The following is a 21883-nucleotide window of genomic DNA, read 5'->3' as shown; positions in this document are numbered from 1 at the left end:
CCGTGGTGAATGATATTCACCCAGGCCTTCGAGTCGTCACCCTGGCAGATGTACGTTCTGCATCTCGCCCGCTACACCAGTTCCCCAGTCAACTTCCCTTTAGGCTCAGGGCGACCAGCCTAAGCCTATTTCTACAAAGACACGAAAAGGGGGTAATTATTCTCAGCTACAGTTACAGCTTAAGGGTCATTAGGTTAGTTCCTTCATCGTCTATGGCACTGCTATCCTGGGGAAATATAATGGGAGGCACATATGGCATTCAAAAATTGCTAATATCTACATTGAAGGAAAGCAAAAACAAACTGGCAAAATTGATGTTTTATTGAACCCAATGTATTCATTTCAATGTATAATTGGTACAAGTGGTACTAATGATGTATTTTATCTTCTGTCTTTTTACTGGTTTCCAACATCCCAGGGCAGAGCTGCTGACACAAAAAAGAAGGTGATATCAAGCTGGAGGCAGAGATTGGGGTCGTGCGTGTGGGAGCCAAGGACCGCCGGAAAAGGCTGCCACAATCAGAAGCTGGAAGGGGCAGGAAGGTCCTTCCCTGGAGCCCTGAGAGGGTGCCCGGCCCTGCCGACACCTTGATTTCTTTCAGCTTCTGGCTTCCAGAACTGTGAGGGAATGCATTTCTGTTGTTTTAAGACACCCAGCTGGGGTCATTGTTACTGAAGCAACAGGAAACTCCTGCAGGTTCTGTGAACTCAGTTGGGACTAGGCAGGTTTCAGGTGTTGAATAGCCACGTGGGACTACTTCCAGCACAGTTTTAGTCTTTAGAGGGGTCTTCCAAGGCCATTTTCCAACCCTTGCTGGAGAGATGAGAACCTTGGTAACATGTCTTCATTCAGACATGAGGGCTGAACCCTCTCCCGGGGCATCACCTCTTTCCAAAACAAAATATGCTGCCATCTTCCTTAAGGAAAAGGATTACTCTGAGAAGACAAAACCATCTGACAATCCACATAGGCTTTTGCAAAACACAAAAACAATTTCTTTTATCTCTCTAAGCACAGATCTCACACCTAGTAACAGGTACATGCTTGTTTACCAAAATAATTACACTCTATTTGTAGGCTCAAGGGACTTAATATTTTTTTCCTACTTCCCAAAGATTCTGCAACACAGTTCTGCTTCCCTTCCGAATGAAGGAATAGCATCTTTTCTGTGTTTGTGACGTCACAACACAGAGAGCACAGGCCAGTGTCACACCTGTTAGTGGTTTCCAGGCAGTAAAAGGAGGCTGGATCTTAAAGTTAAATTCTGTCAATACTCAGGGCACCTCTTCAACATAACAAGCACTTCCTTTTCTATCATCAGCTATTCGGTAAGTGCCCTGAAAGTCAGACCGACTTGAGTAAAAAGGCAGCATATATGCCAGGGAGAAAGCCGGGCACTGGATTATGAATCAGAAAGCCGAGATTCTAGCTTTGACATTAATGCCAGCCGGGTAACCTTGAGCAGGTCGGTCACCCTCAGATTCCCACATGTAAAATTGGGATGATAATTTCTGCCTTCCTTGCCTCTCAAGAGCATTTAATGTGGCTCTTGAGCTTTCGTAAGCATCAGAAAACCCTAGGGAGTTTGTTAAAACACAGGCTGTGGACTCACCTCCAGAGATTCTGGTTCTGTAGGTCTGGCCTGGGGCCTAAGAATCTGCATTTCTAATACATTTATTGCCAGGGAGGCTGATGCTGTGGACCCAGGGTCCATATCTGAGAACCACTGGCTCCTAGTGTTCTGTAAGATGTGAGCTGCATGAGGACAAGTATACGTCAGTGCACATCACAGCATAACAGTGGAAAGCCCAGGCCTCAGAGCGGACAGAGCCAAGTTCAAATCCCGCCTTGGACCCGTACAAGCTCTGAGTCCTCAGGCAGGTCGTGTGACCTCTGTTCTGCGAAACGGGTTGTGGTGAGGTTCAATGGGACACTGCACTCCGGGATGGGAGCCAGTGTGTGGCACGGAAACACGCGGCCCCCCCGCTCTTAGTATTACTGGACTCGTCTCGCACCCCTCCCAGGCCTTGAAATAGGCCGTTCAGCAAGTACGTTTCAGACTAACAGGTGCTAAGCAAGTTAAGGTGCTACGAGCGTAGTGTGGGCCCACATCGTCATCCAGCATTGTCCTTCACGTAGGGGACAGGTCTGGTTGTGGCACCACGCAGAGTCCAGGAGCAGAGACGGTGCAGGGGATGGCCATCGGGGACTGTGTGCCCCAGCACGCTGCATCACAGAGACGCGATCACCCAGTTATTAGGTCTCTTCTTCGTGCTCCTTCCTCTATCTCAGTTGTTTCGGTGTGGGCAAAATGCATTTAAAAACTCTTGCATTATTTGGTACCACCAGGCATTCTCTTTCTAGAACCTCTGCCCATTCGCCCTTCATACATTTCTGGGAGCCCATCACAGGAAGTCCCCAGGCTTTCCAGTGCCAGGCTCTCACTGCGGTGGCTGCCGTACAGCTACAGGGAGGCCCCGTGCTAGGAGCTGCTGGTCATAACGACAACGACGACACGAACAGCAGCCGACGCTTAGGCCACACGACCAGGCCAGGTACTTGGCGGAGTGCTCAACACACACAAATGAGTTAAATCCACTTTTTAGGGGTGGAGTTTTCATAGATACTTATAATGATGATTGTGTCCCCATTTTACAGATGAGGTCACGTTGCAAAGGGGTGCAGCAAAGTGCACATGTGCTGTCAGCTCTGTTACACGACTGTCCACCACAGTCACTAGTGAGCCAGGAAGCTGATGCCGGCAGCGTCACCATCGTCCGTGCGCGGACGACAGGGTCATGTCTCAGCCGTGATCTTCACTCCTGGGGGCAGCCCAGTGCCGAGCAGTGGCAGGTCCTCACACAGCGGTTCACTGAGGACCAGCTGACACCAGACACTGTGCTAAGTACGAAAAATATATACCGGGGGTGCCCAAAAAATGTACACAAGTGGACACTTCAGTCAGCGTTGCTCAAGCAATAGTTCGCCATCATCCGGTTTCTGGACGCTGATGGGAACCACTCTGAGCACCTCCTATGATTGTAAACGTCAAATGTGATTTGTGTCATCTTTTGTTATCGGTATATATTGAGTAGTACAATTTTAATACAGTTTTCTTTCTTAAAATGTGTATACATGTTTTGGCACCCTCTGTATGTTATCTCAGTTCTCATAAACACCCAAAGGAAGAAAATACACTTATATTGTCCATTTAATAGATGGGGGAAAAAAAGCAATCGAAGGCTTAGAGAGACAAAAATCGCTTGATCACGCAGCTGACAGGTGGCAGGAAGTTCATGCCCGTCACCAGCACTGCTGTGGCGCCAGGTGGCGATCCTGACAGGCCACAGGCTCTCCCTCACCCGCCATCTCAAACTACCAGGCAGCACCCTCGAGACAATTATCACATGAGCTGATAGGAAATGCACCTAATGTCTGGATTTGCACTTCGCTGTTTTTACGTCTCTTTCCCTAATTTGTTTAATTCAAGAGTCCAATCACGTTTCCCCTAGATACAAAATATAACATGTCCTACACTCTATCAATAGAGTTTTATATATAGTTACGACATCCAGCTTGGCTGAGCATATCTCATGAAGCCATTAATGATTTCGCTTCAGGAGTGGTCTTAAAATGAGTATTTCCAACACCTTTTGGTTTGTATGGCAGTTGTTATATGTTCTTGTCGGTGGGACCATATAATTGCTGCTTCTTTCTCTATTTACCTCAACATCTTCATGACTGATCAATAGTGTCCCACTGTGAAGTGTATTTAAATATGTAAATTGATATTCCAAGGGAGTTTTCCTTTTGCTGTTTATTATTTTCACACTATTCTTTCCTGAATTTTTATCACTGAAGTCACTGCTTTTTAATCTAGTCGTTAGCTCTCTTCTTATTAAATCTTTGGAGCACTCTGGCTCCCTTTCATCTGTGGTTATAAGCCAGTGCAGAGGAGCTAGGAAATCCATCCCTTGGCTTCCGCCTGTCTGAGCGTGAAGGCACTGCCAAGCCAGCTCCTCAGCAAGAGAAACAATCCAATAAGAGGTCACTGCAGAACTCTGCTTTGCAGTAACTATATGAAAACTGACATTTACTCAACGCGCTTTTGATCTTAATTGAATACTTGTTACTGTTACAAGAACACAGGCAGTACTAGGTTTAATATCTGTGTAGAACAAAGAAGTATTTGAATATTGTCGGTTCTTCTGTTTATTCTCAGGAAAAGAACACATGAGAATCTTAAGAAGTGAAAAATTGCACACGGCTGCACCGTGAGGCCAGGCTCTGAGTCACATGTGTGTGCTCAGCTGGGGGCTCCCTGGCATGAGGAAGAAGGGGGACGGTTTAGGACTGATCCCAAGCTTCGCTGGGTGTCTTAATCAGGCGGGAAGACTGAGCTCATTGAATTTTATTATCAGCATCAAGGAATACCGGCAGCTCCTACTGTGTATTTATTTGTGTCCTCTGGCCCTAGAAGAAGCCAGAACCATGGACAGCCCACTTCAGTCTACGTGAGAAGAGACTTTCTGAGCCTGACGTGCCTTCTAAAGACTACTGAGCAGCCACCCCACGCTCTGACGGCCACTGGCTTACACTTCTAACTGTCACAGATCCAAGCGGCACCCCCTCCGTGATGCACTGTCTGGGGAATCCTCACTGGTCCCAGAACACGTCTGTCTCGCACTGCACAAGACTTTTCCCCACGGCCACCCCAACTGCAGCTGCAACAACCACACAGTTTTGTGAGCAAATCAACAAAATACATTGGGAGAGGACATACTTTCTCCAAAAGCGAAGGTTGCTGAAGCAGGTAAACTACACCATCGAGATGGGAACACATTTAGCCCCCTGACACCCAGAGCGACCAGGAACACACCAAACATGCATTCTCCAGCCGTCCACAGAGTGTCTGAATGTCTCCATGCCTTTGGCAGTATATGGACACGTGCATCAGCCGTTTGAGCCTTTCTTTCAAATTCTGCCAGTGTGAACAGAACCAGTCCCACACGGTAGGATCGGGACATACGTGCACCTTCACACGAGTGGCATGAACATTCCGGCTCCGCTCCAACCCTCTCAGCAATATATACATCTGCCTCGCGAACCATGTGCAGAGCTGCAACTGCCCATTTTTAGAGCTGAAAAGGACTTTAGGGACCATCTGTTCAACCCCCTCATTGTATGGCGAGGTGAAATGACTTGCCCAGCAGCTGGTTAACAATAAAACCAGTAAATAGTAAAGACAGGAAGAGAGCTGGTGAACAGTAATCCTACCTGGTTGCAGGACCTAGAAAATCTTTACAGACTTAACTTAAAGAGACGTGTGTACAAGGGAGAACTTGCACACGTACATACGTCCGGAGCCACCTCACGAGCACTGCGATCGTCCCCGCCTAAGCTGCTCCCCGTGTGATTACCAATCACCGACACGACCCATGTTGTCTGGTTCCCTGCTGGTAACTGGTGTGAGCACGGCCTTGGTTGGGAAGCAGAGCCAGAGGGACAGACCTGGGAGGTGATCCCAGGAGGCCGGGGTGAGGAAGAAAAAGGCAGAAGGAGCTACTGCGAGGACTGGGAGACCATCTTGCTGGGGACCTTGGAGGGCCGCATCCTTCCAAAGGAGGAGGCTGAGGCATGTGTCTCCTGATTGTCGTGCCCCACTGGTTAAAGACTGCACCCAAGGGTGGCGCCGACTTCCCAGAGTCCCCTTTGCTGTGACTTCAAAGACTCGAAGCAGAAACACACAGCTGGGGGACAGTCCACCCAGCTGTAGCTAAAGGCACAGATGACGGAGAGGGTGTTTGTGGCAACAAGAGTGTCCGATACAGAGGACCAGGCACACAGGCCAATTTAAACACTTGACATATTTAAAGTGAACTAAAGAAACACTTGAATGGCTTGGCCTAGGAGGGGACTAGAGGATCACTTGGGTCCCCCAGAAGTGGAGACCTGCTTCCCCTCTCACATCCGGCAGGACACAGCACTAGCTTAATATGAATGACATGCTTATTGAATGACATTACATACAAGGCATTTTCTAGAATTCGGGATACAGCAGTGGACTGAAAAGACAGAAACGCCCGCTTTAATAAAACTTCAGTCTGCTAAGGAAAACGCTTAGTGCAAAGACAAATAAGACATATAGTTATTCATATATTGACCAGGGCTCTGGAGAAAAAGACAATAATAAGAGAGGTATAGGTTGTTGGTGAAGGAAATGTTGCTCTTCTGCTTTATTACTTGTGGTCAGGAGAAGCCTCACCAATTAGGTGCCATTTGCACACAGGCCCAAAGAAGGTTAAAGGACTTGTGACAGGGACATTTAGGGCAAGTACATTCTCGGCAAAAGGAAGACTTCGTACAAAGACCCAGGAGTCTAGTGTACTTGCAGCGAGTCTAATGTCAAAGCAAAAACAAATGCTTGAAATAAACTTCGCAGACTGGTGGACGGGTATAGTCTAAAGACTACTTTGGTTTGTTTTATATGGCCTTTTTAGTTCTACTTTTAAAAAATAATTTTAATTAGTTGGCAATGCTAAGGAATTAGGAGAATTATGCCTAAACATCTCAGAGCCTGGGGCCTTGCAGCTGGGCCTGGAGGTGTTCCCTGGTTGGTACTGTAGTTGGCCGTGTTTCCTCCAGTTTCCCAGTAACCACCATTGCCTGTCATACTGTAGGAGTCACTGTTTCTTTAAGAACGTTCCACTCATTTGTTAGCCTCCTTGCTCTCTCAGGTAGCAGGGTTTTGTGACGCCTGGTTTAAATTGATTGAAAGGGAGAATAAGAAAGCCAATTTTGTAGACTGAATTTTCAGACTACTGGTTTAAGGATTTTTTTTTTTTTTTTTTTTTCAATTATTGTCTGAGCCTGAGTCTAGCATTAGGCAAAAGAGAAGAGCATCAGGAATCAATGGCCTTGAATAATTAGCAGACCCTTCAAGGTGCATCCCTGGCAGGAGTCACGTGGATCGTTTATTTTCCTATGTAAAGAAAAACACTGGGAAAGACATATTTGAGATTCACTAATTATGGTAAACATGATAGACATACATATTTTCCTTGCAAAAAACTCACCAAGAAATCTACGATGAAGGAAGTATAGAAAAGGAAAAGGATGGGCGGTAAAGAAATCTGTTCAAAATTCAGACTGCTGAGTGCTGTGCAAATTAATGAAATCAAGACAAATAGCAAGAAAACAAAAACATTAATTAAAGCTTGACTTTAGCTACACTGACAGAGACATATGGAAAGGGAATATTAACATCATGTAAAACAGTACACACACACACACACACACACACACACACACACACAACGACTCGCAAAAACACTCAATAGACTGATTCCCGACAAAAAGTTAAGTGAATAAAGTAGATACAGGCACACATCTTAGGTGAAGAGTCCCACATTTTTCAAAACACAATAGAAGAGATTAATGGCTTCCTTGATTTTCAACCCTCTGACTTCTCACTATCTACTCAGCACAGTGGGTTAAATGAACACACTGGCAAAGGGTCAGAAATCGATTTGCTGTGAAGAAGTTAGGGCTGGATTGTCTAAGCTGAGGCCTAATTTTAGGCGGGTCAAAGGGCACGAAAAGCCCAGAGAAAAGCAGCTGGAGCACAGAGCCTGGGGCACATGGCCGGTGGAGGGAAGAGTGGGGTTCTGACCTCACGAGGGGGAGAAATACCGTCTCTGAAAGACAAGGCAAGACAAGGCTGGATGCCACAACATCTATGATCAGGGAACGGGGAGGGCGCTGGGAACCCAACTGAGGCGTGGAGTTCAGGACCTGAAGGGCATATAAGGTCTATTAGTGAATGAGGGTCACGATTAGAAAGACATAGGAAGAATGAATGAAAACCGAATTGTCCAGAATCAATTGGCAGCCGTGATCTGGACAAGTCAACACAAAAGCTAGAGGACCGCACTGTGTGATGGACAAAGTCTGGACTCTGTTTAGTCTGCTTGGGTTTAAATCTGATTAGCTCTACCACTTCCTGTCTTGGCGACCCTGGGTGAGTTTCTTAACGCCTTGATGTGTCAATGATAATATTAATAGTATAATGAGAGTAACAATAAATAGTACATACTTCCTAGTGTTCATGTGAGCACGAAACGAGATAAAGTTCCACAAGCACAATGCCTGGCATAGAGTAAGGGTCCCTGCATGTTACAACTAGCCCGACGCCCTTTAATAGTGTAGTAATTGAAAACCACTTGCTGTATGTATCAAGCTGCTAGTCTAGGTCACTACAGAACTCAGTTCATGGAGCTCTAAGAGGACAGGGACTGCCTGTCATGCTTGTAATTCTATTCCCAGTTACTCGCACAGAGCTGGCTCCTTGCAAGGTACTCAGTGACATTACTTGAATGAATGCATGAAGCGAAGTAATGGTACTCCAAAGGTCAATGTTGGTTTTTGTTGTAAAAATGCAAATATATTCCAGGCATCCCTCTTGGACTTGACCTTCTGAATGACAAAGCAGGTCAACTAGACACATTTCAAAAAGACCTGGGAAGATCCCACGGTCCAACCAGGGAGCCACCCTCAGTCCTGCTGTGTTGTCACTGCTTCGTACATCCACTGGTAGCCTCAATCTTGCAGAGAACCACAAAAGCAGTAGAAGCGTGTTTGAACTTTTTAAAGCCCTGGTCTGGTAGTTGACCATCAGTATACGGGAAAAACCGCCTGTCTTTTTGCTTTCAGGCTCCTGCTACACTATAAGTGTATTGACATGAAAAAGCAAGAGAATCAGTATCAAAAGCTGGGCTGGTATTGACACAGACCCTGAAAGGGCTACCCAGATTAACTCCACGCACGGACACCACAGCAGGTGACACCCCCAACAAAATTATCGGTTTTATTGCCCGATATGTCTGAGCAACTGAGCACTGGGATGAGCAAAAATAACAACTTTCAAGCAACATAATAGTTCAAATGACTCTGAAAGGACCAGCCAGACAGGCGAAACATCAGTGTCTAGCTCTGGATGCCACACCATGAAAACAGCCACTAAAAGACATCAGGGATGTGTATTCAACAGCGTCGGCCAGTGTGACCACAGTGGCAGGCACTTCAGGATTTGATCATTGCCATCGAAAGTGAAGGCCCACTTTTGAATTAGTGTGAAATACAGTGGCGTTTTTAAATCAAAAAGTTTTAAAATGACACTCTACCTGCAAGGCACAACATGAATGATTGCAGGAGCAGCAGTTCCCATGGCAACCTCATCTTCAGCTTCCGAGGTCAAAGGAGTTTCAAGTCCAATAACAAGTGAATAGAATCACTGCTTCTTTTAAGCCTCGTTCAACCTTTAATCTGTAGGAAAGAAAAGATATTACAATGAGATTTGGGAATTCTCCTCCTGGTGGTCTCGCAAATGCATCTTTACTTGTATACAAATAAAATTCACCCGTGACCAAGTACGATTCAAGAAGAGAGAAGCATGTTAAATCATAAATATGAAGCCAATAAGCCTCCTTTCCTTTTCTTACAAATAATAAGTGGGTGGGGATTAGAGCTGGTGTGTCCGATGACTACCAAGTGAAGGCAGGAATGGATTCTGATTAGATGCTAACCAACCCGACGGCAGGAGATTGGACTACTGTTTACAAGGTCCTTCCCAGTCCCTGTTCTTAGTCATTTGCCAATTAAAACACACCCAAAAAAGTGAGTCCACAAGAACTGCTACTGAACAAGATGGGGTCAACCTTGGTGGGTCTTAAGGTGAAATTCCCCAGTTTTAGAACGAAGCTTTGTGTGGGAAAATTAAGTACCCCATCAAACTACACATTTTTGCCTATGCTCCATGTTTTATCTCTAAAACACACCAGAACTACGCAGCTCCAGTGTCTATCGAGAGAAATTCCACCAAGTCTGAGTAGCTGTCTACTGGTTTCTTTTGGGCAAACCCAGAGCATGGTCAAGAACGACAATGAAGGCTCGATTAGCCAGGAATCTTAAAACGGGACAAGTCTATGGCACAGACAGGCTGCTTGTTCTGTGCGCCAAAGGCGACAAGGCAGGTGAGCGCATGAGTGACACCACCGTGTGCCACTGGCGGCAGGTGCTGCTCGGCTCCAGCTGAAGGCTAACACGCGGGGCACAGATCCCAGGACTGCAGGAACACCTATGACTTTCCTAAGAAACGTTGAAAACGTTTTTGTATTTTGAAAATCTCCCAAGTTTTACATGTTGGAAATCAGGTCACACTATTTTCTAAACGCTGCTTGAACCAAATGAAGCCACGGTGTCCTCAGAAAACCAGAATTCATAGTGTTTGCTCTCATGCACCCATCCCTTCTCCCAACGCCACTGCCGGCCCGACGTGCGTGTGTGCATGTACACGGCACCTGTTTGCTTCCCAGACACTAGGTGAGGCAGAAGATATGCCAGCGTGAAGACACCGGCTCCGTCCTCCAGGGTCGCCTACTGCGGGGTAGGGCACTTACCTGCCATTTCAGCCGTTTAATACGCTGTTATGAAGGAAGGAGGGAACTTTCCGGCTGGGGAGACCTCATGAAGCAGATGAACTGCCACTGGCATTGAAAAATGAGCAGGATGCCTCTTAGTCATCAGTTAATCAAACAAGTGACAAGTCTAGGAACCCGGAGACTGGCATTCTCACTGCAGTTCTGGCTGTAACTAGTGGCACGATCCTGTACCCACCCCGCCTCCCTCTCAAGGTTGTTCCAAGGACAAACCTCATGGTTAAGAAAAGGAAACTGCTCTGAGAACTCTACAGCACCCTATACACGCTAGGTGCTGTTACGGTACACCCCTTATGGTAGCGGATGATAACCTGGGGCTTCTCACGGCACCCCCACTCCTAAGGAAAAGCTGTGAGTGAACACAGACTTGCAGGAAAACCTGACCGACATCAGCTCGTCCTTCCAGGGCACTCAGCATTAATTTATACTGTGTGCTCACTGAGAAGCCCTCTGCTTACCAGGAAGCTGCTAGAAAGTGAAGAACCCTCATTAAAGAACTCGCCTTCCTCTGTGCCCTTGCATAGCTCAGTTTCTGATAAAGTTGGGCTTCGTGTGTAGTGAAGACAAAAGGGACTCTCGACTTCTGATCTGCGGATTGGGCCGAAAGTGGGCAGGGTATCTAATTGAATATGTTCAGATCCTCTTCTGACACGCATGGTGATTAGGCCATTTTAGATACACAGGATGTGCTGATCAATGAAATCTATTAATGTCTTAAGCAAATGATCAGGGTATTAATAATTAATTTTGTGAGGGAAATGTCATCTCGGATCTGGGGATTGGACGGCAATGTTAAGTAGTTTCTTGAAGCAATTAAAAGGAGCTTAGGAAATGTATCCAATTACCCGAGAAAGATTTACCTGGTGATACCATGCCATTTCCAGTGTGTGCTCTGTTAAGAGCTATGGACTTTTAAGGATGAAGGAATTCAAGAACTCCATCGGCATTTATTTACATTCGGGTAGGTAAGGTTCACCTTCACTCGTCAGAAATAATGGGGTCTTGACAGTAATTTGTCTAGTGGGCAGCGGCGAGCGGAGCACCAGGCTTTCTGAAGGGAGCTGAAGATTCACGGACCTCACGTGGCACTGTGGTGTGGGATACAAAGTTTCATAATTTCGGGTTTTCTGCCAGAGCCAGAAAGCAAGCTGCAGGCCGAGCTGAGGGTTATGGCGGTGACAGATGGCCCCTGCGGCTCGGAGCTCTCTGGTTTATCACCCGAGGGTGGCTGCAGCAAAACGCAGCGTGCTCATCACTAACTCTGAGAGTCGGCTCAAGAATTAGACCCGTAAATCCTGGGGGCTCAGGAGAGGGGCGGGAGCACTCAATGAAACAGGACCTGGTTGCTCTCTCTGGCTAAGCCAACGAAGACGACTAACAGGGAATGCTACAGGCTCTTTTCACACTTTGCTACCGTAGCCCAACCCGTCAAAGAATCCCAAGAGCACCAGTCGTGGGGAAGCCATAAGGTGCTTAAGACAAAAGCACGGTTCTGTTCCCCCCTTAAGCTTCCCGGGTTCAGCATCTATATCTGGGTCTGAGCATATAGTGATCAGTGTTAGCGTTCTGCTCAATTAAAGTCTTGCTGGTGTCCAAATAGTTCTAACTCAGCTCAACGAACAGGCACGGGTCTTACTGTGTGGCGGGAACAGTGCTGGGTGTTGGGGGTGCAGAGCCAGTGGGGGTGAGAGTTCTGTTCTCAAGGAGATCACTGTTTGCTTGGCGAGGCAGGAAGACTGCACCTGCTGTTCTGATTCAGTGCAATGTTCGTAATAAGTTTATTAAGTATAAGGCACAGAGGACACAAAAGAACTCCGTCTAACTCAGCTGCGGTGCAGGGTGGTAGGGCAGGGGCTGCAAGGACCCTCTCGAAAGGGCTAACACTTTGAACTGTGCCTTTAAGGACACACAAGAGAGAACAGGGGGGTTTTAAGGCCACTGAGCAGGACAACACAGGCATGATGCTGAGAACTTAGAGTTCAAGTTCATGACAGGAGCGGAGTCGGCCGGCCCAGACCCATGCTCTAACCTCGGACCAACCAGGGGTGCAGCTCACCTGGGAAATAACGGCCTTGCGGCCTGCCTTCCCGGCTCACTGCCTGGAACCGAGAGGACGCCTGGAGGCCCCAGCACAGGTCCTCGCTGAGGTCAGTGCAGCCTAAGTCAGGGCCCTGATCCCCAAACAGCATGGAATGTGTATTGAAGAGTCTGGACTTGAAGCTGGACAGGAGAAGGGGGTGAGGGGATGACCACACAGGAGAACGGCCTGACACCCTGTATGGGATCTGCCTTAAACCTGAGCCCCAGAAGCAGGGACTCTCCATGTCCCCCCACTGCTGCTCTTCTCTGGTCGACAACTGAACCCCGTCTCTAAGTACTAAGTGAACAACCAGCACAGCACACACTGAGCAGGGCTCCTGGCAGCAAGACACGGGAGAGCGCTGGACTTGGAATCCAGCCCACCGACCTCCTTCTTCCTGGTTTTGCCACAAGGTTTTTGACGTTGGAAAAGCCTTTGAACCCTTGGGAACACACCTGCTTGTTTATAGATCGGGGACACGCCATGAGCCCTGTCTTCCTCACCGGTGTGCTGGGAAGATCAACTGACTTATGTCTGAGAGCAAACGGTAATTACCATTATTGTTCAGACTCAGATTCAGACTCTCCCCAGACAGATTTTACACTTGATGAGCATACGCGTAGGGGATCTTTGCTTCGCTCGTGGACATCTAAGAGGCACGTGGAATTGTGTATGGCACAGTAGGCAGTCAATGAAGAGTTGGTATGCAAATGAAAGGACACATTTAACTAACATCTTCTGTGGACCTACTGTGTGCTCTGGCATTCACTTTGTATGTAACCTTCATAGAAACCCTGGAGTCAGGCATCACGATCGTGTATAAAATTATAGCCCGGAAAATTAGACTACGAGAGGCTAAGGGAATTTTTCAAGGTCAAACATCTAGAAAGCAATAGAGCCAGGATTCAAACATATGTATTCATACTTCAAGTACCATGCTGTTTTCTGCCACAGTGCTGTTGCTACCGGCCGTTGAGTTAGCTCTGACCCCTGGTGACTCTCTGAGTGAGTGACATCCACGGTGTCCCGTCCTCACAGGCCCACTCAGCTCCTGCACACTCAGCCGACGGCTTCTGTTATGGAGTCAGTCCATTTCATATTTGGTCTTTCTATTTTCCTGCTGCCTTCTGTATTTCCCAGCATTCTTTTCTTTTCCAAAGAGCCCTGTCTTCTCATGCTGTGCCTGAAGTTTTATCATTTTTGCCTCCAGTGATATTTCAGGCTTAATTTGCTCTCGGACCCACTTGTTTGTCTTTCTGGCGGTCTAGGGTCTCCCTAGAGCTCTGCTCCAGCACCATTATTTCTAGTGAAACTTTTTTTTTTCCCTACTAGCCTTTCTCACTGTCCAACTTTCACATCCGTACATAGTAATTGGGAATATGAGGGCGTGGAAGATCTTAGCCTTGGTCTGTGATGACACGTCTTTGCTCTTAACTATCGTTCCTAGTTCTTCCGTCGCTGCCCTTCTGAGCCTTAGCCTTCTCTTGATTTCTTGGCTGCAGTTTCCATTTGAATTGACGACTGAACCAAGGTTGGCAATATCTTTAACAATTTCAGGGTCTTCATTGTCTGTTAAAATTATTTCTTCTGCAGTCATGATTTTGACAGAAATGTGTACAAAGCAATGTGCCTTTTAAAGCATGTTAAGTTTGGGTGGTGACTCTTTTCTCTCTGACTCTGCTTTTCTTTCCTTCTGCAGAAGCCAAGCCAGATGCCAGTAAGCAAAAGTGCAGAATCTGTATATTATTCATAACACAAAATATAGCACGGGTGTCAGAGCAGAGACCTTGTCGAAGGCTACATTTCACTAAGGTTGGCTCAGAAGTCTTCCGTGACAATGCGGTTGTGGACATGTTGCTTTCCCTTAAGTGTAAGACCAACGTGAACATTTGTTTTCTTACTAATTGGTAATTATTAGAGTGCAGTCATTCTTAAGGCAGGAATTTTAAAAAGGATCACCCTCAGTTCCCAACTGTATAATTTTGTGTTTTCTAACTTCACAATTAACTAATGAGGGGTGCAGTCAATCAGGGCGGTGGGAAGCAGTGTGCAGCTCTGAATGCAAGAGAGAGATTCAGCATCCTCAGAAAGCAACCTGTCAATCATTTCAATGGAAAATGGCACACAGTCAAATCTTAATGCTCGATCAATCAACGGACATTTATTGAGTGCCCATTATTCAAATGGTAATATGCAGAATTCAGAGTCAAGGTCAAAGTCTCTGCCCACAAGGGCATGACGACTCAGCCGGGTAGAAAAGATTACTGACTATACAAGTTAGTTTATATGTCAAGTGAGTAGTACAAATAGTCTCTGCTTCCCATGGTTATGGTAGCTGGTTCTTCCTGGATAATGAAAATTCATATCACATCAGTCAATCAAATTAGCTTCCTTGAGGTTCTCCTGTACCAACTTTCTACTCCATCTACTAGAAGAGACGCTTTTCCATTTATATTTCCCTAATGTCTCCCTTACTTTAGTGGAGATTGCAATAAGTAGTCTGTTAGGAATGAGAAAATGTGAGAAAATGTGTGTTGGTTCCTGTCTCGCACTGGACTGTTTTCCCAAGCATATGAAAGTACGAATGGAACAGTGCGAAGAAAAGAAGTATGAAGGGCCTGGATAACACATTTGGAAAACTGCACCTATTAACTGGGAGGTAGAGAGCTATGAGGCAGAGTCCTGAATTCACATCAGACTCACTGACTTGCTGGCTGATTTGGACTCTGTTTCCATCACACATTAGAGAGGATTTTGAGGAATTATAGAGGGTCGGCTAAGGTGGACAATTTCCTTCATTTTTAAAGGCTTTCTAGGCAAAATAGTGTCTGCCACATGTGGCAATTCCTACCAGAAATGTAATGATTACATTAGGCAGACACTCTGGCATAAGAGCTGGCTTGCTAATATCTCATTATTTCAGCCGCCGAAGGATATCGCTTATACATTCTCAGGGCCAACAGAGTTCTACACACCAATTTCAAAAAACCTATTACTGAATGTGTTAGAGTGCACACCCACTAGCCATTTCTCAACATGCTTCCTCCTTATACAACTGCGTTCCACTTCGATGTAGGACCTTTACAGTCACTACTGTGGAGGCCATCTTTTAAAAAAGCTGCAGTCATGCAATAGTCACAGTGTGGCATTTCGAAAGGGCACTGGCATGCAATGTAGAATCGCTGGGTTCCTGGGTCCGTGATGTTATTTCCTTGCTGGGCAAGGTTCTTCACCAGGAAAAGAGCGGGATGGACCCGAATGGTTCTAAGCGTCCCTGGAGGCCTGAATGGCATGAGTATACCAGACAAAGGCCGTGTATTTGGGAGATGTATAATTAGAGAAATGAATGACGGCCACGGGACCCGTCATCACCAAAGCCATTCGAGGTACCTCACAGCTTCTCAGATGGCATTATCTTCCCATCCATCTAAGTTGCTTGAGATGCACTGTTTTTAAATTCTATGTATGGTGCTGTTACTGGAAATGTCATCCCAAGCCACAAACACACATGACTATTAGTGGTCTCCACTAAGTCATCCCTTAATCCATTAGTTTTTCCTTGTATTAAAGTAATACATCAACATAGCTTAAATACTTATTCCTCCTTCCCCAAGGGAACCACTTCCTGGGGAAAACAAGTTTTTCCGGTATGCGTCTTGATATTGATTAAACACGCTTAGACCACTATTTCTGCATTTGGGTTGTACATACGGGCTTCTTTTATGGGGTATTACACAATCACTTCCAATGATAGAGACACTTACACAAACACACACATGCATACCTGGCTGTACTGTTGTCCAAATTCAGTTTTATTAGCTCATTTGGTTAATAATTTTTCAACTGAGCCCCAAGATACACTGCTTATATTTCCTTTTTGTAGTTCTTGGGTTTTTCTAGAGTTAATTTCCTCTCTATCTGCTTAGCTTTTTAAGCATATGTCACAAATTCATCATAAACATTCTTTCATGTCTAATGAATTCAGTGTGTTCAAGCAAAGCTAGTAGTCCATCAGTTTGAATAAGTACATATTTAGGACTGGACACATGTAGATACTGGACACTTTTATAGTTCAGGTGAAAAACAAATGGACACAATTTCCCTGCTAGCCTTATTTGAAAACAGAAAAGCCGCGTGTTCAAAGCTATAATTGCTCATATATTATGTATGCTATATAATTATATATATATATATATATACATTTGAAGCTTATATGTTTGTGAGATTTCCTCATACAACTTATGTAGTTAACAAACGACTTATTAAACAATGTTGGAGGCAATGTGATGGTAAAATATAATATAAAATACCTAAGATAATGATAGATAATAGATATCATTTGTAGAACAGTTGCTATGCAGTGGTCTCTTACTAAGTTTTAACTCATCTAATCTTTCAAACAACGCTTTAAGGTGGAGAACAATATTATTTTCATTTTAAGGGTCAAATACATTGTCCTCAGTTAGAGGTGATAAGTAACGAAGTCAGGACATGAACTCTGAATGCTTTCCCCCCGGAATTTACTGCAGTATATTTTACATACACTGATATGTGTTCTTCTTAGTGTAAAGTTGAATGGGATTTCAAAGACTTACGCAGCCACATGACTACCCCTGCCACCAAGGTATGGGTTATTTCCATTACTCCCAACGTGAACCCTCAAAGACTGACTTCAGATTATAGATACTTAACCACTCTACTGAAATTCTCCCCAGGAGTCACGATGCAGGCTTCTCAGACTGCACTTGTTGTATGACAAAGCACATGGTGTTTTCCTCTTATTTAGACTGCTTTGCAGATACTTTACTGCTCCTTTACATTGTTTTCCTCATTAGTACACTCTCATTACAAGGAAAACAAGAACAAAAGTAGACCATAGCTGAAGACAGGAAAGCAGATGGCGCCCCACTCCCCTTCCCACTCCAGGGAGAACAGCGGTAATTGCGGGCGTCACCCTTTCTTGCTCAGCCCAAGGGCATCCCAGAGTCTCCTCAACATAGCATCTCAGGTAGACATGACAAAATCAATATGGTTCACAAGTAAAATAAAAACTTCTTTGGCTTCCCTCTGGTGGTCGAAAATATTCGCTTTATAATTACACAAGCCAGGTTTAAATCCCAACTCCACCATTGAGCTGTTGACTCTGGGAAAGTCATTTAACCTCTGTTGGCCTCACTTTCCTCTTTGGTAAAGTGACAGTAATGGACAACACAAGGTTGTTGAAGGAAATACAAGAGAAAATCTGTTCAACTGGATTCTGCTAGAAAAAGTTGGGCATGGCTTTGATAGGTAAACTTGGGAAAAGAAGAGGGACAGCAGTGGAAGTGTCAGCTTCAGGACACACGTGGCTGTGGGATGCACGCTGTGTCCCTGAAGGGGAAAACCACAACCCACTGGGTTCCGTCCTGGGCAACACAGGAGAGCGGATGGATGGGACTTGGGAGAGATGACACCATCCAGAGACGCCTGTCTCAGTCCCGCTTTCTGGGTGATGGGAAGTCAACTTTGCATACTTTCTGAAGTCTCCCACCACTAGAGCAGCAAAGAAGGGCTGTTAGCAATCCTTGCACGTTTGTTTTCCTTCTGCCCACTGGTGTACTGCAGAGTGCCAGTTCTGCTAAACGCCCACATAAATCACTGCTAATGAAGCACGCTGCACACAGAGACAGCAACAGACATTTTTTAATCATCTAAACGAAAGACGAGCTAAAGGTAAGCACAAAACACTCTACCACCTAATGGATTAGGTGTAGGCTTTAAAGTGGCAAGAACCATATGACTTTCAGAGCTTGTACGTGGATGTACTTGGTGGGGAAGGAAAGCTCACGACTATATCCGTCAGTATGCACACTTGCCCATGCACAGCTTGCGAGCACGTGGACAGCCAGATCAGATATCTACTAGCCTAAAGGAGAGTCTCTGTCTACTTTATCAGAAGGAGCAGAAATCACATTGCAAACATAGATGCACAAGTTCTGAGACGCTATGAAAAGGACTAAGATCTTTTATCCTTTGTCCTTTACTCACAAATTAGTAACTAAAAGTCTAGTAACGGAAATGCCCCATGATGCAGCCATGAATGAGACAGACACAGTCTGCCCTCACGGACCTTGTTTTATTCTACTGGGGGAGCAAATAAGGTAGTACTGCAGGGGGCTGGATGGCGGGGGCCAGGAAAGTGCCCAGTGTGATCCAAGTGTACACATGGTCTTCCGAAACAGACCTAAACTCAAGTCTTGGTTTTGGGTTTTGTTGTTGTTGTTGTTTTTGTTTTTAATCTCATACTAGCATTGTTTTGGAACAGTTATTTCTGATCCTCCAGGTTTTCATCTATAAACTTGGAAACATTGCAGCCTACTTCAGAAGTTTACGGAGAAGTATATGAGCTCAGGCATGTGAGACGGTTAGCACCGTAAACCGATCTTACCGTGGGCTGCCTTACCTAGGGGCGACTCCGAAGTGTCGCATAATGGATGGAGTCTGGGGACCTGCCACTGCCCCCCTCACGAGTGAACTGGTAATACAGGATCTGCAGTCACAGCCTGCCATTTCACACGGCGGCAACCACACGGTACATTCCAAATGCTGTGCTATTACTTACAGAAGTAAATAGTATAGGGAACATTCCTCTAAACAACGTCTGGTGAACACCTGCAATAGATCAGGCACTGAGCTTGGCCCTGGAGAGCCCAGTGAAGTGGGCAAAGCCCTGTCGTCACGGAGCATGCATTCTAGTGTGTTTTCTAGTCCATGTGCTCGTGAACACGGGTTCTTGGAGACCAGGCTATTTTCCTGAGAAGCACAGCTCAGTGTCACTCTCCTTTAGCTTGGACTCCATGCTGATGACAGGGTGCTCCTGTACCATCTGACACACCTTTTACATTCTTATTTGGTGTCAAATACGTGTAGAAGTTACGTGCGTTAAATAGAACCATTTAAGCAAGTGCTCACCTCCATTTTCTTGTCTGTTGCAACCACATCTGTATCTCAGGCATGAAAGACGGCAGTGATAAAATGACACGCTGTTCTTTTTTTTTTTTCCTATTCCTTTGCTTGCTTACTATGTGTCAGTTACTACCCAAAGAATCTATATAGGTTATCTAATCCTCACAATAACTTGACGGGGGAGGTATATGATTGTTTCCATTTGTCAAAGAGGAAAGAGAAGCTTGAGGAGGTAAATGGGCCACTTATTTCTTCTGCAACCCCTCCCCTGCTCTCTTCTAGACCTGTAAGTGGCCAATTTCCTCTGAACATACCGTGTCAGTGCACATAACACTGACGTTCCAAGAGAAAAATAGACTAGAGAGCTGGTAAGCCTGTTTACCAAGGTTGCCTTTCTGTGATGGGTGGGGACATGTCACCACCAGATACACGTGAACAGGACGGAATTATAGTGCAGGATTCAGAAGCATGGGCTTGTCAGGGACCTGCCCTATATGTCAGTGTGATGCTGGGGCAGAGTTTTCTATCTCACTTATCAGTGGGTGCTTATCTATCCGTTAGCATAGTACCACATAGGTAGCAAGTGACAGATGGAAGTGTCCTTTGCTGAGTTAGGCTGCGTAGGCCATGTCGGGCAAACCTCGTGGGGCCAGGGACAAGCAGGGTTCGGGGCTGGCCTGTGACACAGAGAGCACATGTCCCTGCAGTCTTGCAGTCCACTTTGCCCATTCTATGTAAGCTCTTGTTAAAGATGTGATGGCGAGCATCCCCAGTTATAAAGTGGCTTTTATCCAACAATCGACAAAGGATGGGTATTAAGTCTACGGCACCTGTTGGGATGACAGTTAGATTCCGGTATCCTAATTTTTAAGCTGGGAAACAGAGAAAGAAAAGAGTACAAGGAGTTTACAATATACATAGTGAGTTAAGAAGAAATATACACGTCTATGTCGAAAGTGAAGGCTGGGGAAACAGTAACTTTACAGTGGGAAACTCAGGCAACTCCCTCTCCAACAAATGAGCAAGGCACCCACTGCCAGTGCAAGTCAGAGCGGCTCACGCACCCTCTGGTGTGGCGCGCTGAGCGGGCACACTGTGCTGTGGTCTCCTGGCCCACGACGCCCAGGCTCAGTGCAATCCAGACAACACCAGACAACGGAGTAGGAGCCTACAAGGCAACCGCTCAGTAACTTCAAAAGTGTCCAATCACGAAAGGCAAGGAAAGATGGAGGAACTGTCATGAAGGAAGGACAACAAGGAGAAATGAGTCGATATAGAATCTCAGGTTCTGGGTTAGACCCTGGAGCAGAAACAGGACATCAGCAGAGAAGTGGTGAATGCCACGTAAGGTCTGCTGTGGACTGACCTGTATTGTACAGACATTCGCTACCTGGTTCTGAGCACTGTGTTGTGCTCATGTCAGACGTCAGCACAGGGAACCAGAAGGGAAGGGCGTAGGGGACTGGGAACCACTTTCGGTAACTTTTCTGAAAGTCTATTGTTATTTCCAAATCAGGCTAATGCTGCATCCATCGGTTCCTAGCCTGAGAATCAGACTTTTAAAATCTGTGGGTTTTGTTTGCACAACAGTGGAGCTATATTCTTTGGAAGAAATGTTCACACATCATATCAGCGTAATGTTATATTTATGGTTTGCTATATCATTTCTGGAGAAAACTCAAAGGTCATGCAAGTTTGTTCACAGAAGACACAATGGTTGGAGGAAAAATTATGTGAAACGAAGAAATAATGTCTAGATGCCCAGACTGCAATCTATATGGTCAATAACATTACTCTGTTGAAATTTAATTAAAATTAAACTGCTAAGGAGTCAAATGAAGATCTGAAAATAAGCAAGCTTACCCTACTTTTCTTAATAAAGAAATAAATAAGCCAGGAATCCGAATTTCTTGTATGCTAAAAATACAGCACAAACGTTTTCCCTTAATTTCTTACTTACTATCACTGTGAGTTCTTTGCAATGAAATGTGAGATCGATGTAAAGACAGGAGAAAAACAGAAAAATGGGAATAGCTGTAAATATATATACATACATAGATAGATAGATAATGTATTTATATATACATGTATATCTATATATGTACCTAGATAGATAGATAGATAAGATAATTTTCATGACATCAGAATTCCTCCTTAAATTAGCCGGTTGGACATGCTGTTGGTAAAAGAAAATATAGTAATTCTGGTTACCTGTGGACACTAAGAAATAGATGAATTATCTACAAAAACCATTTTTGAGACTAGAATTCTAATTAGAGATAACTTACATCGTGAGGCTTAGGCTGTTTCAGAGATGTGGTCGAGAACTAAAGACAGATCTAAGTCGTTGAAATTACTTCA

General features: G+C 45.3%; 1 protein-coding gene across 8 annotated transcripts in view; it reads right to left on the bottom strand.

Moving 5' to 3' along the window:
* Positions 1-21883, bottom strand: part of CNTN4 (contactin 4) — a 795376-nt gene that overhangs the window by 388194 nt on the left and 385299 nt on the right. For all 8 annotated transcript variants that reach the window (XM_033132994.1, XM_033132996.1, XM_033132995.1 and 5 more), the window contains one exon: positions 9184-9325. In XM_033132994.1, coding sequence (XP_032988885.1) covers positions 9184-9238 — 55 coding nt within the window. In that variant the 5' untranslated portion in view covers positions 9239-9325. The remainder of the gene's footprint in view (positions 1-9183; positions 9326-21883) is intronic.

The sequence above is a fragment of the Rhinolophus ferrumequinum genome, chromosome 17, assembly GCF_004115265.2.
Source record: "Rhinolophus ferrumequinum isolate MPI-CBG mRhiFer1 chromosome 17, mRhiFer1_v1.p, whole genome shotgun sequence".
In the NCBI taxonomy this organism is placed as follows: Eukaryota; Metazoa; Chordata; class Mammalia; order Chiroptera; family Rhinolophidae; genus Rhinolophus; species Rhinolophus ferrumequinum.
Note: the sequence above shows the minus strand (reverse complement) of the source record. Positions and strands in the feature narration are given on the sequence as shown.